Raw genomic sequence first — 13895 nt, 5'->3', positions numbered from 1 at the left:
ACTTCTGCGTCTCCCTGGTTGATTTTTACTAACGCAAACAGATTTCACAAAACAGAACTTGGCTCCTCGTTGTTAAATGAAGGTCACATTAAAGTTTTCACCATGCCTTCTTGATGCTTTTCAAATGCTTTTCTTTTATGTCGTCCCAGAACCAGACTTTAAAATATTCAAATATGAAAAATAAATAGCAAAATATGAAAAAAACATGAATTCGTACATATTTCATAAAACTTTGATCTAAACAAAGAATTAAAAACAAAGCAATACAATGTGCACACAACACTTTAAAAGATTGGGGTCAGGAAGATTTTTTTTAATAAGTCTCTAAGGCTGCATCTATTTGATCCAGGCTGATCATTTACTTGATCAAAAACAGCTGTATTTTTAATAATATTAAATAATATTATATTAAAATGTAAACTTACTCTTTTCTATTTGAAGATTTTTTTAAATGTAATTTAAATCTGTAATTACATGATGGTCAATCAGTCAGAAATATTGCAAAATGTTGTTGCATTTTTAAATAACTGCTTTTCATTTTAATATATTTTAAAATGTAATTTATTCTTGTGATGCAAAGCTGAATTTTCAGCATCATTACTCCAGTCTTCAGTGTCACATGATCCTTCAGAGATCATTCTAATATGCTGATTTGCTGCTCAGGAAACATTTATTAATTATTAGCAATATTGAAAAAGCTGTGCTGCTTTTAGTGGAAACCATGATTCTTTCAAAAGAACAGGGTTTATTTTAAATATAATACTTTTGTAACACTATTAAATGTTTTTACTGTCAGTTAAATGCAAATAAATGTATTAATTTCTTATTTTTTCCTATTTAAATCCTACTGAAACTTAAACTTCTGAAACATTATTTTATAATATACTAATATATATTATTACATTTTCAATAATATACACTACCGCTCAAAAGTTTGGGATGAGTAAGACTTGTAATGTTTTTTAAGTCTCTTATGCTCATCAAGACTGCATTTATTTGACCAAAATACACACAAAAAATAATAATACTGCAAAATTTTATTACAATATAAATTAATGGTTTTTATTTTAATATATTTTAAAATAGAATTTATGTCTGTGATGTTCCAGGCTTAAGTGTCACATGATCCTTCAGAAATCATTCTAATATTCTGATTTATTATTCTAAATCTTCTAAATATTATTCTTTTTTGTCAGGATTCTTTGATATTTTCTAACAATGTAAATCTATGCTATCACTTTTTATTAATTTATCACATCCTTGGTGAATAAAAGTATTAATTTCTTTCAAAAAAGAAAGAATAAAAATGTACTGACCCCAAATTTTTGAACACTAGTGTATATTGTTAAAAAAGATTTGTATTAATAAATTAATGCTGTTCTTTTTATGTTTTTATTCATTAAAGAATCCTGAAAAAAAAGTATCACAGGTTCCAAAAAAAATATTAAGCAACATAACTGTTTCCAGCACTAATAAAACACTATATTAGAATGATTTCTGAAGGATCGTGACACAGAATACTGGAGTAACGCTGCTGAAAAATTCGATTTTTACTGTATATTAAAATAGAAGAACGTTATTTTACATTGTAATAATATTTCACAATATAACATTTTTTGATCAAATAAACACAGCCTTGAATAGCATCAGAAACTTTTAATGTTCATTTGCTTCCAAAAATGTCAGAATTCTCCTATGAGATGATGTATAAACACCCACACGCTGATTCAGAATCACTCATTTACATGTACACAGCTTACAGGAGGTCCGTATGCGCAAAAAACCTCTTACAAGGCTTACGCTGATATTATTAGTGGTTTATTAATGAAAACAATCAGGCAACCATAAGAAAGTCCTGCTTCGTCCCCTTAAGTTCATATATTAACTTCATTTATTGTGTTAACACAATAATAATGCCAATGAGCTGCCCATGGGTCTCTAATAATGGGTCTGCGGAAAACGCAATAAAATTTGAACTTTGCAATTCCGTCGGGCGAAGATAAATGAGGTAATAATGTTATGTGTGTTAGGGCTCATTTGCATTTCTCACCAGAGGAAAGCTCAGATTTAGCAGCAATTGAGGACACGAATCAGCTATTTGCTAGTTGTTAATGGCCTGGCATGAAATGGGTATAAAATAATCGAAAACCTACACCTGAAATGTGCCATCTGGGACAAGAGCTCGTGCTGTTGAGAAACTGTTGACTCACAAAACCTACTGTAAATTGCAAATCCTTCATTTAAATAATGGCTAAAAAACTTTTCAGGTTTTTTAAAAAACAGAATTGCATTATATCTGACATGCCGTGGGGGAAGATGAAGAAGTTTTCATTGATGAGGTCTAATTTGTCTTGCACAACGGGGCACAAGAATCAGGAGAGCGACTGCAGTCCTAATCTGAGGTATTGATAACCTCATCAGGAACCTCTCGCAACGGCAGGTTTCAAAAGCGCAAAAAGAAAAGCCTCTCAAAACCAAAATCAGAAAGACATTACACCACGGTTTCAAATGCCAAAACACCTTATTTACTACATCTATTGTCAATATTGTTCATTAAAAAAAAATAAATAAATAAAAAATGGTAGAGTCATGTTGGAATCCTCTGTTTTATACTAATAAAATATACTTTTATGCTCATAGAAAGCCTTTCGTTTAAAAAAAAAATGTAATGTAAAAAACAACATTAAATTTGCGAAAATAATACAACATTCATTCATTCATTCATTCATTCATTCAAATGAGCCCTAACACACATAACGTTATTACTTCATTTATCTTTACTTGACGGAAATACAAGTTCAAATTTTACTGCGTTTTCTGCAAAATCATATTAAAATAATAACATTACATGGTTTTAAATGCCAAAACATCTTATTTACTACATCTATTGTTAATATTGTAAATTATTAAAATAAATAAATAAATAAATGGTAGAATCACATGGAATCCTCTGTTTTATACCAATAAAATATACTTTTATGCTCATAAACCTTTGGTTTATAAAAAAAATTGAAAATACAATATTAAATTGGCAAAAAGAATACAACATTCATTCATTCATTTAATGCAAATGAGCCCTAACACACATATCGTTATTACCTCATTTATCGTTGCACGATGGAATTGCAAAGTTCAAATTTTATTGCATTGTCTGCAAAATCATACTAATAAAAAAACATTACAACATGATTTTAAATGTCAAAACACCTTATTTACTACATCTATTGTTAATATTGTAAATTATTAAAAATAAATAAATGGTAGAATCACATGGAATCATCTGTTTTATAGTAATAAAATGTACTTTTATGCTCATAAAAGATGAAAATACAACATTAAATTAGCAAAAATAATACAACATTCATTCACTCATTTTATGCAAATGAGCCCTAACACACATAACATTATTACCTCATTTATCTTTGCACGATGTAATTGCAAAGTTCAAATTTCATTTGTTTTCTGCAAAATCATACTTAAAATAAGACATTACACCATGGTTTTAAATGCTAAACCACCTTTTTGACTACATCTATTGTTAATATTGTACATTATTTAAAAAAAAAAAAAACATTAATTCATTATTCATTCATTTTAATTAAAGAAAAAAAAAAGCATCTCAAAAACAATCACACTAAAATAAAAAAATACATGACATTAAATGCGTTTAGAAAAAAGAAAATGCTTGTTTTACTACTGATTTAAATACCTAAAAAAAGCCTTTTTACTACAGCTATTGTTAGTACTGTAAAATAATAATAAAAAAAGATTGTAACTGCATTTTTTTTTTTATTAAATGTAATTTTTAGACATAAGATACTGATTATCATAAAGACGTTTTTGGTTTGATTTAGGAAAATAAAATTGACAATTTATCATTAAATCAATATATTTGCGCTAAATTAATGTTACTTTTTAAACTAATATTGTTACTAAATTAGTATTGTACACATTTTTATACTAAAATTATTACATCACTGTAAAAAATTAATATCGAAATTTTCATTTAAAAATCCTTTGATTTGATTTTAATTTAAGAAGAATTAAATGTTTATTTGTATATTTTTGTAAAATTATATATATATATATAATATATATATATATATATATATATATATATATATATACACACACACACACACACACACACACACGTATATATATATATATATATATATATATGTGCTTTTTATATATAATGCTTTTTGCATTTTATTGCATATATATAATGCATTTTTACAAATTTATATTGACATTTTCATTTAAAAATCCTTTGATTTGATTTTAATTCATTTTAATTAAAATGTGTATATTTTTATATTTTGGTAGAATTTGAAATATTATATATATCACTACAAACGTATTTAAAAACTAACCAAAATACCCTATTTACCACAGTTACTGTTAGTATTGTTAAAAAAAAAAAAAAGAATCATGTTGGAACACTTTTTTATTAAATATGTCATTTTTTAGATATAAGATATTGACATGCTCATAAAAAGCTTGGAGTTCGAGTCAGATATGGAGCAATGTGTGCGTGCAGGTTATTGTTGTACCTTATTGGGGTTACTGGCGGTGATAATCCACACACACTGCGAATTACTCTCGTACTGGATGGGAAAATTAGGCGATGTAAACGTTCCTGAAGGGCCGAAGAGGTTCATCCCACATGTTTTCGCTGCAAAACATACAGAAATACAAAGCAGTAGTCATTTATAACGAACTACAGAAGACTGATAGAGACACAAAAACGTTTTTGTGGACAGAAGTTTTGCATAAGTAAACTTTAAATGAATAGATTCTTTAAAATGAAGATTTTTTTTTATTCACCCTCATGTCCACATGAGCTGCTTTTTTCATGAAATAAAAGTAATTTACTGTCAGGCTTCAAAAAGAATAAAAAAAGCAAAACAAAAGCATCATAAAAACAGTCATAAATCTAATTTCCACTGTGTTCATTTTTAAAAAAAAAAGCATGAGTCATGTTGCACTTTGCAGTAAATAACTATCCACTTTCGTCATATTTAAAATAGGATTTCATAAAAGAAAAGGAAATAATACAGGCTTGGAACAGCATGAGGTCAAAGTAAATTATGACAATTTTCACATTTGTGTGAAATACTCTTTTCAAACTGAGCTGTAATCAGAACCAAGAATCAGTGGTAGTGAATTGTGGGATTACGGTGCATGAGCAGATCTGATGTCTGGTTTAGTCATCCTTAGAGGCTTTATTGAAAGCAATAGTCTAACCTTTACAGACGGGTCTATGGTCACTCCAGGCCGCGAACACCTCTGCGACCCTCTGGCACGTGATGCTTTTGGATCCCTGAAGCACGTGGTCCCCGTCACAGGTGAAATGAACCGTTGCACCGATGCTGCCGTGTTGAAGAGAGAACAAACACGCAAGCCAGAGAATCAATGAAGGAATTCTCCTCGAGCGCCTCCCACGCGTGTCGACAGATTGATCAGCGCTGCGTGCCGCGGCCTCGTGTCAGAGCAAATGTCAGGTACGAATATAATCAGGGAATTCATTGCTAGTAAAATACCTCGGCATAGGCATCCTTGAGGAAATGTTCCCGTAACTTTTTGTTTGCATTGCTAATTTTGTCCCCATTTTTGCTCTACATCATTATTTCTTTTTAATGCAACTGCATGTCACAGCAGCAATATGCATCAGTAATATTTTACGATAAGATTAAATTTATTCAAATTGAAAAAAAAAATGTAAACACATAAATATTTGCTAAATTAAAATGAAAATTCATATTTGCTAAATTAATATTCAGCCCAATTCACATTGAAAATTTTACATAATATCATAACTATTTAGGCTAAACTAATATTAAATTATTGAGTAATTTATTATTTTAACAACATAATATAAGAAAACAAAATATGTTTGCATATATGTTAATAAAATATAACATTCTTTTTTTTTGCAAATTTAATACAATTAACATATTTAACTTAGTTTGCAACAGCAATATTTGATATAATTGATATTTGAGAAAATATATATGTATAATTAATACTTGAAGAAATAAAACACTAAATGTTTTATGTTTGCTAAATTAATAAAACGGACATATTTCACTTAATAGTTTGCAAAATTATTGATATTTCAGATTTATTAAAAAATTATTAAATTACTTTTGCTAAATAAATATAAAAATAAGATTTCAGCAAATAAAATACTATTTATTTACTATTTATAATAAAATATCACATGTCTGCGTATATATTAATAAAATATAGCATTCATTTTTTTTTCTAATTTAATTTTTGATTATTAATATTTGAAAGAAAAATACATATATAACAAATATTTGAGGAAATAAAACAGAATATAAAACACTTTTTTATGTTTGCTAATTTAAAAAATCAAAATATTTACCTTAATAGCTTGCAAAATTATTAATATTTGAACAAATAAAATAGAAAATAGAAAATTAGATGTGCCAATTTTGATTAAATAAATATTTTGCTGAAATAGTATTTAAGCAAAGCAAAATATTAATATTTAGGCAAATAAAAAGATAAATATAACATTAAATGTTAAAGCAAATTCAATGCATAAATTCATAAGATCATTTACTGTAAATTGATTTTCAAGAAAACATAACATAATGAATATTTATGATAAATGAATATTAAATAGTAATGTAATTATTTTGCTAAATAGGTATAAAAAATATTTCATCAAATAAAATATTTATTTGCATATATATTAACGAAATATCACACTATGTTTGCATATATGTTAATAAAATATAGCATTATTTTTTTTCGCTAATTTAATACAATTGAAATTTAACTTGGTTTGCAAAATTAATATTTGATATAATTAATCTTTGAGGGAAAAATACATATTTGATATATTTATATTTATAATAAAATTAGTATTTATAATATAATGTATATATTTAACTTAACAGTTTGCAAAATTATTAATATTTGAGAAAATATAACATTAAATGTGACCATTTTTCTAGAATAATATAAAACAAATATTTTGCTGAAATAATATTTAAGCAAAGCAAAATATTAATATTTAAGCAAATAAAATTTGTGTAATGTTAAAGCAAATTCAATGCATAAATTTATGCAATGAGTATTTATGCTAAATTATTATTAAATAAATTAAATTATGTTAAAAAAATATTTCAACAAATAAAATATTTCTTTGCATATATATTAGTAAAATATCACATAACATTTTTTTTTACTATTTTTTGCTAATTTAATAATATTGATATTTATCCTAATATTTAGCCAAAACGATTAATATCTTAGAAAATAAAAAGATTTCCGTCAGTACAATGTAATTTTGGCTAATTTAATATCAATTAATTTAATATTAAAAATAAATATAATATTAAATATTTCAATTAATATTGAATATTCAATTAATAGTTTGATAAAATAACATTTAGGCAAAGCAAAGTATTTATATTTAAGCAAATAAAACAGAAACTATAAAATTAAACATGCAACAGAGAGCAAACATATGTTTCATTAATTTTAGATACTTCAATGTTACTGCTTACATTTATGTTTCAACTTGTAAATGAGCAAAGGAACGATTAAAGAATTCTTTTATAGGCTATACCAAAACATTATATGCATGACCTAATTAATATTCATGAGCTAAAGGTTCACAACCGCATGACATCACAACTGTCACCATCATTTTCTTCAAACAAAACTGCATCCATGTATCTGATGTCGTGGACAGCCTGTCTTACCTGTAATCAGTGCCAATGCGTTTGCCGTTCTCCGGTTCCCCGGGGTCCGGGCAGAAGTTGGAGACCTGCTTGACCATCCCTTCATTCACTGTGGGAGGAGAAAGAGCATATGGAGACATGAGCCAAAACACGAAACCATCTTCACCTGTGATCATGCTCTCCATAACACAGCCTTGGTTATCAGTCACCGAGTTTCATCCTTAATCAAAAGATAAGTTGGCGCAATATCTAGTCCATAAATAGGCGTTAGCATGGGATAATTACCACAGGAGGCGACGTTATGAGGATAATTTAAGGGGAGCGTTTAGAAAGGGGGGTTTGGCAGCAGACCGGGGTCCTGAATAAGACTCGATAATTCACTCATAACTCATATTTCCAAATGTGTGATGCAGACACTGTGAAATAGAGGCTCATAAAAAGTCTATCCAGTTGTAATTAAGTGTTTGGAGTGCTACATTGTCGAGGGGCGAAATGAATCATGCGGCATTTCATTACGACGCCGTTGCACGTGGAGCCATAAAAAAAGAACCCTGCGTGCACAAATCATTTCCATAGATAGCGATCGGGTGTCCGCCGGAGCGTGTGGTTTGGGTCCGTATCCAGGTTAGGCCGGTGGTTCGGATGGCCAGTAATTAAACTCAGTTGGAGTGAAATCCAGCCACCTGTGTGCCCTCTGAAGCCGCTCGCTTCACAGATTTGACATTCTCTTCCGAGGAGCTTCTGTAAGTCAAACTAAGCTCAATTAATCAAAATGCAGATTTCTGTTTCGTTGGATGCTCTAATTTCCTTTGATCCATTTGCTAAATGGCAAGTGAGAGGATTACAAATATGTGGCATTGTTCGCGCTTTATGAATCACGGGCTTTGAAGGTGTAGATGCGAAATCACTGGCGGAATAACATCTACGGAATATTAAACAATTAACGGGGATGCACATCTGAAAGAAATTAAGCAGCGAAGAGCTTTTATGACATTACAGCAACAGTATTAACAGCCATAATTACGCATGACATGCAGCAGCACTGGAGAGCAGATCTTAAAGCTGCTTGGTTTCTACTTGAACGAGCCTACATGATGAGTTACACAACAAAAAACAGTGAAAAAAATATATTTGGGTTTTTTTGGGAGACTAGAACCCAGGTGTTCTATGAGAGAGCTGAATACCCTAGTAAAAAAGTAATAGATTTAAAATGCACTTACTTTATACTAAGTATATAGTTCAAGTCCATTAACGTATTTACTGACTTATCGCTCTAAACTTTATTATTACAGTACTCCTTGTGCACAATGCACATTTGTAAATATTAAGCCTAGATTATGTTTTAATGTCACTACTGATGAGAATTGTATGATTTTAAATATTTTGCATTTAAAGAACAATATTATTTGAAGTGTACCTAAAGTATACTTGCAATAGTTCCACTTTAGCACAATCAAATATACTTAAAGGGGTCATCGGATGCCCATTTTCCACAAGTTGATATGATTCTTTAGGGTCTTAATGAAGTCTATAATATACTTTGGTTAAATATTCTCAATGGTAGTGTAAAACAACACCCTTTTTACCTTGCCAAAATCATCTCATTCTGGTCGAGGCTGCTTTAAATGCAAATGAGCTCTGCTTGCCCCGCCCCTCTCTTCTCTCTGTGGATTGACGAGCCTGTTTACTTTAGCCACATTTAGCCGCTAAACTTGCTAACTAACACATTATTAGGAAAGGCGATCGCAAAGATTCATAAAAAAACCCTTATACTCACTTCTGCTGTAAGTGAATCTGGATCACGAATGATTCACGTGAACATAGAGGGAAATATGTAGATCGGGAGGTGCATTCCATTCACAAACAAACGTAATCTACTGCATCTTCAGCGGCTCAGATGTCGGGAGTAAATGACGACCCCTACAATCATTATTACATCCAGCAACACAACACCTCAATCTCTCAGTTCTTGTCTAACGTACATCCCTGCTCCGGCATCAAAACATGGAGGCTGGACTGTTACAACTGATCTTAGGAAGACGCTCATGTCAATCAACTATCGTGGGAGCGGCCTCTGTGGGTGTGATGCAACAACGACAGGCATCTGAGAATGGCTCGATTTGAAAAAGGGAATATTATTTTTACAGATTAATTAAAAAACACTGCATGGATTTTTATCATTATAGGGTAGATTTGTACATACACTGCCCAAAACACATTAATGTTCAAACAGCATGTAAAAGTGAACTTAGTATCCGATGACCCCTTTAAGTATATCTTTAGTTGGACTTGCACTATTTTCACACAATTAAAGTGCATTACGTACAAGTTAGCATTAGTTGTTCCAATTTAGCAGACTTTAAATATACCAGTTTAGTATGCTAAAAGTACAATTGCAGGGTATTTTTTTAAAGTACACAAAATGTAAATGTATTTGTAGTATACTTAGCATTAAATAAATGCATTTTAAATACATTTTAGTATATTTATTTTTCACTAGGGTAAACATTGGTTGTTTAAGGTTGCCAAACATATCCTCACAAAAACTGTTGTAATTCGCTATATTAAAGGGATAGTTCACCCAAAAATGATAATTACTGTACCCCATGATTTAGTCACCCTCAAGCCATACTAGGTGTATATATGACTTTCTTCTTTCAGATGAATATAATTGGAGATACACTGCACTCCAAAAGTTTGGAAACACCCCTGGCAAAGTGTGGTTTTGGACGATATCGGCATAAGTCCTTATCATTTTTTGGTGCAAATACATTAGTAACTTGACATTATCATTGAAGACCAGCAATAATAATTTTTATTTTGATTACATAATAATGGCAATATATACATGTCAAAGTCAGGCATGCCCCATTGCCAACTGTGATGCCTGGTTACTGCTTAAACTTGGCCCAGGTTTTTAAAAGATTTTTGGGTCAGCACACCTTAATGGTTCCAACAATTGATTTCCAATTAAGTTTAGATTTTATACAATGAATTTAGCCCCAGATTAATAGCTGTAATAGCTGCTAATGGTGGATATTTTGATGAATCCAAAATTTGCGGGGTTTTTTCTATGTATAAACTGTTTATGTAATAAAATATGTTTTCATAGTTTGTGTTGTCTCTTATCAGTGCAAAATTATCACAAATTAAAAAGGATTCATGCCAATATTGTCCAAAACCCCACTTTTCCAGGGCATTTCCAAACTTTTGGAGGGCAGTGTGTATCAAAAAAAGTCCCTTTCCCTTACAAAAAATTAACCATGGTTTAAATATAGTAAAAGTGTAGTAACCATGTTTTTTGGCATATTGATTACCATTTGTAAAACCACAGTTTTGCTACAAAAACCATGGTTGGTTAGAATGCCCATACCATGGTTAATTTGTAGTTACTATGGTTTAAGTATAGTAACTGTGGTTTTATTTGTAGTAAAACCATGGTTGATTTTCGTAAGGGTTATAATTGCAGTGAATGGCTGTTGAGAGTAGTGCATCCACCCATCATAAAAAGTACTCCACACAGCTCTGGGGGGTTAAAGGAGTAGTTCACTTCCAAAACAAAAATTTACAGATAATGTACTCACCCCATTTCTCTCCATATAATGGATTTCTATGGTTCCCACGAGTTTGAACTTCCAAAATGCAGTTTCAAAGGGTTCTAAATGATCCCAGCCGAGGAATAAGGGTCTTACCTAGCAAAAAGATCAGTCATTTTCTAAAATAAATAAATAAATACATAATGTATATACTTTTAACCTCAAATGCTTGTGTTGTCTAGTTCTACCATGTGCATGCGTACTCTGTGCAGTCTTGTTCAAGACAGATAGGGTATGTTGAAAAACTCCCATCTAATTTTCTCCTCCACCTTCAAAATCGTCCTACATTGCTGTTTTACCTTTTTTTGTAAAGGGCGTTTGACCTTCTTTGCATGTTCACTTTGTAAACACTGGGTCGGTACTTCTGCAGCGATGAAGGATGATTTTGAAGTTGGAGGAGAAAATGAGATGGGAGTTTTTTCGACATACCCTAACTGTATTGAACCGGAATGCACAGAGTACACACAGAACTAGACAAGACGAGCATTTGAGGTTAAAAAGCATATACATTTTTATTTATTTATTTTTTTTAGAGAATGACAGATTGTTTTGCTAGATAAGACCTTTGTTTCTCAGCTGGGATCATTTAGAGCCCTTTGAATGACCCCTGCATTTAAACTGCATTTTGGAAGTTTGAACTTGCGGGCACCATAGAAGTCTACTATATGGAGATAATTCCTGAAACGTTTTCCTCAAAAAACAATTTCTTTACGACTGAAGAAAGAAAGACATGAACATCTTGGATGACAACGGGGTGAGCACATTATCTGTAAATCTTTGTTCTGCAAGTAAACTACTCCTTTAATAAAGGTCTTCTGAAGCAAATCGATGCATTTGGGTAGGAAACATATCCATATTTACAACTGTATAACTTTATAAACAGTAATCTCTAGCTTCCGCTAACTGAGTGACGTTCCAGCGGATAATGTAGGACAATATGCTAGTCTCGTGAGAACCTAGTTTTGTTTACAGCTATGGAAAACCAGTCTCCTTTTGGCTTATATATCAAAATCCTCCACATTTTTCTTCATACTAATTCACGACTGGTGTTTTCTTTTGCTCTCTCCACTGTGCTTCCATGTTCACCTACGTCATCCACTAAAATGCTACACTTTTGTGAACACACATCACGACAGTTTATAGAGTTTTAAATATGGATAATTTTCTAACACAAGTACATTGATTCACAAAGGCCTTTATTAACCCCCCGAAGCCATGAGGAGCATTTTTATGATGGATGAATGCACTTTATTGGACATCAAAATCTCAACAGCCATTCACTGCCATTATAAAGCTTGGAAGAGCCAGGACATTTTTTAATATCGCTTGAAAGTTGAAAGTCATATACACCTAGGATGGTTTGAGGGTGAGTAAATCAATTTTGGGTGCACTTTCCCTTTAACATTAGAATTCACACATATGTATCACTACATCTGTAGATCAGTAGATCCGTGCATTCGCTCTTAAAGTGACAGCAGACTAATCTGTTAATCAAACAACAAATTTGAGAAAATCTTTTGCATGTGTTATGGTACTCTCCTTAATGTGCAGCAGAGACTAACATGAAAAAGAAGAAATTGTTTCATAAAGTATTCTCGTAACTTCATAACATTAAGGTTGAATGACTGATGTCACATGGACTATTTTAATGATGTCCTTAATACTTTTCTGAGCCTTGAATGTTTTAGTTGCATTGCTGTCTATGGAAGGTCAGAAAGCTCTTGGACTTCATCAAAACCATCTTCATTTGAAGATGAACGAAGGTCTTATGGGTGAGTAATTAATGACAGAATTTTCATTTTTAGGTGAACTATCCCTTAGCAAAAATAATTATATAATGATATACACTGTTATTGAAATGACTTGATATATGATTTTGGTCATGTCACCCACCCTTACATAACAGCATTGTTTATATGTAAAAATGCATTCAGAAACTTTTTGACAAGTGACTGTGTGTATTTAATTGTACAGTGAGAAAGAAAACACACTTACTTATTGAAAATTTACTCGTGTTGTCTTTTCCGGGTAATAATTTCACTCCCCTTGACTTAAAATCTCCCGATCGTTTCACTGCTCAGCAAAAGAAAACAAACAAAATTAGGCACATTTTCATTCCGTGTAGGTGAGATTTAAAAAAAGCCTGCTGCAAATGATATGAGCGATCGTTTATCTAATAAACTTAGTTAATTAAAAAACAAATTAACAAAATGTGACAAAATGGTTCCTGTGAGACGTGTATTGTGTGTGAGAAAACATAACACACTCTCGTGGCTTTGCTCCTATTTTAGTCCTGGAATTCATCTCTTAGATTTGCTTGCAATCAAATTAATTGAAAATAACTTGTGGATCATACTTTGATTCAACTTTTTGACAGGTCATCTTCCAATCCTCGTTATAAGATATCAAATAATTTACTGTAATTATGAGCTGATTAAGATTAACAAGGTGATTAAAGGTTTTTCTGATATTGGAGCCTGCATGTAATTACTTAGAGTGAAAAGGTGAATCCTATAATAGAGATCTAGGTCATAACGTTATATTTTGCATTATAAGGCAAAATGAAATTAAGAAT

At 30.9% G+C, this 13895-nt stretch overlaps 1 protein-coding gene across 4 annotated transcripts in view; it reads right to left on the bottom strand.

The window, feature by feature from the left end:
• The window catches only part of csmd3a (CUB and Sushi multiple domains 3a), a 352779-nt gene that overhangs the window by 244663 nt on the left and 94221 nt on the right, over positions 1-13895 (bottom strand). For all 4 annotated transcript variants that reach the window (XM_051131369.1, XM_051131372.1, XM_051131371.1 and 1 more), the window contains exons 7-10: positions 13316-13393; positions 7746-7833; positions 5251-5375; positions 4557-4678 (exon numbers count right to left, since the gene is read on the bottom strand). In XM_051131369.1, coding sequence (XP_050987326.1) covers positions 4557-4678; positions 5251-5375; positions 7746-7833; positions 13316-13393 — 413 coding nt within the window. The remainder of the gene's footprint in view (positions 1-4556; positions 4679-5250; positions 5376-7745; positions 7834-13315; positions 13394-13895) is intronic.

This window comes from Labeo rohita, chromosome 16 (genome assembly GCF_022985175.1).
Source record: "Labeo rohita strain BAU-BD-2019 chromosome 16, IGBB_LRoh.1.0, whole genome shotgun sequence".
Lineage (NCBI taxonomy): Eukaryota > Metazoa > Chordata > Actinopteri > Cypriniformes > Cyprinidae > Labeo > Labeo rohita.
Note: the sequence above shows the minus strand (reverse complement) of the source record. Positions and strands in the feature narration are given on the sequence as shown.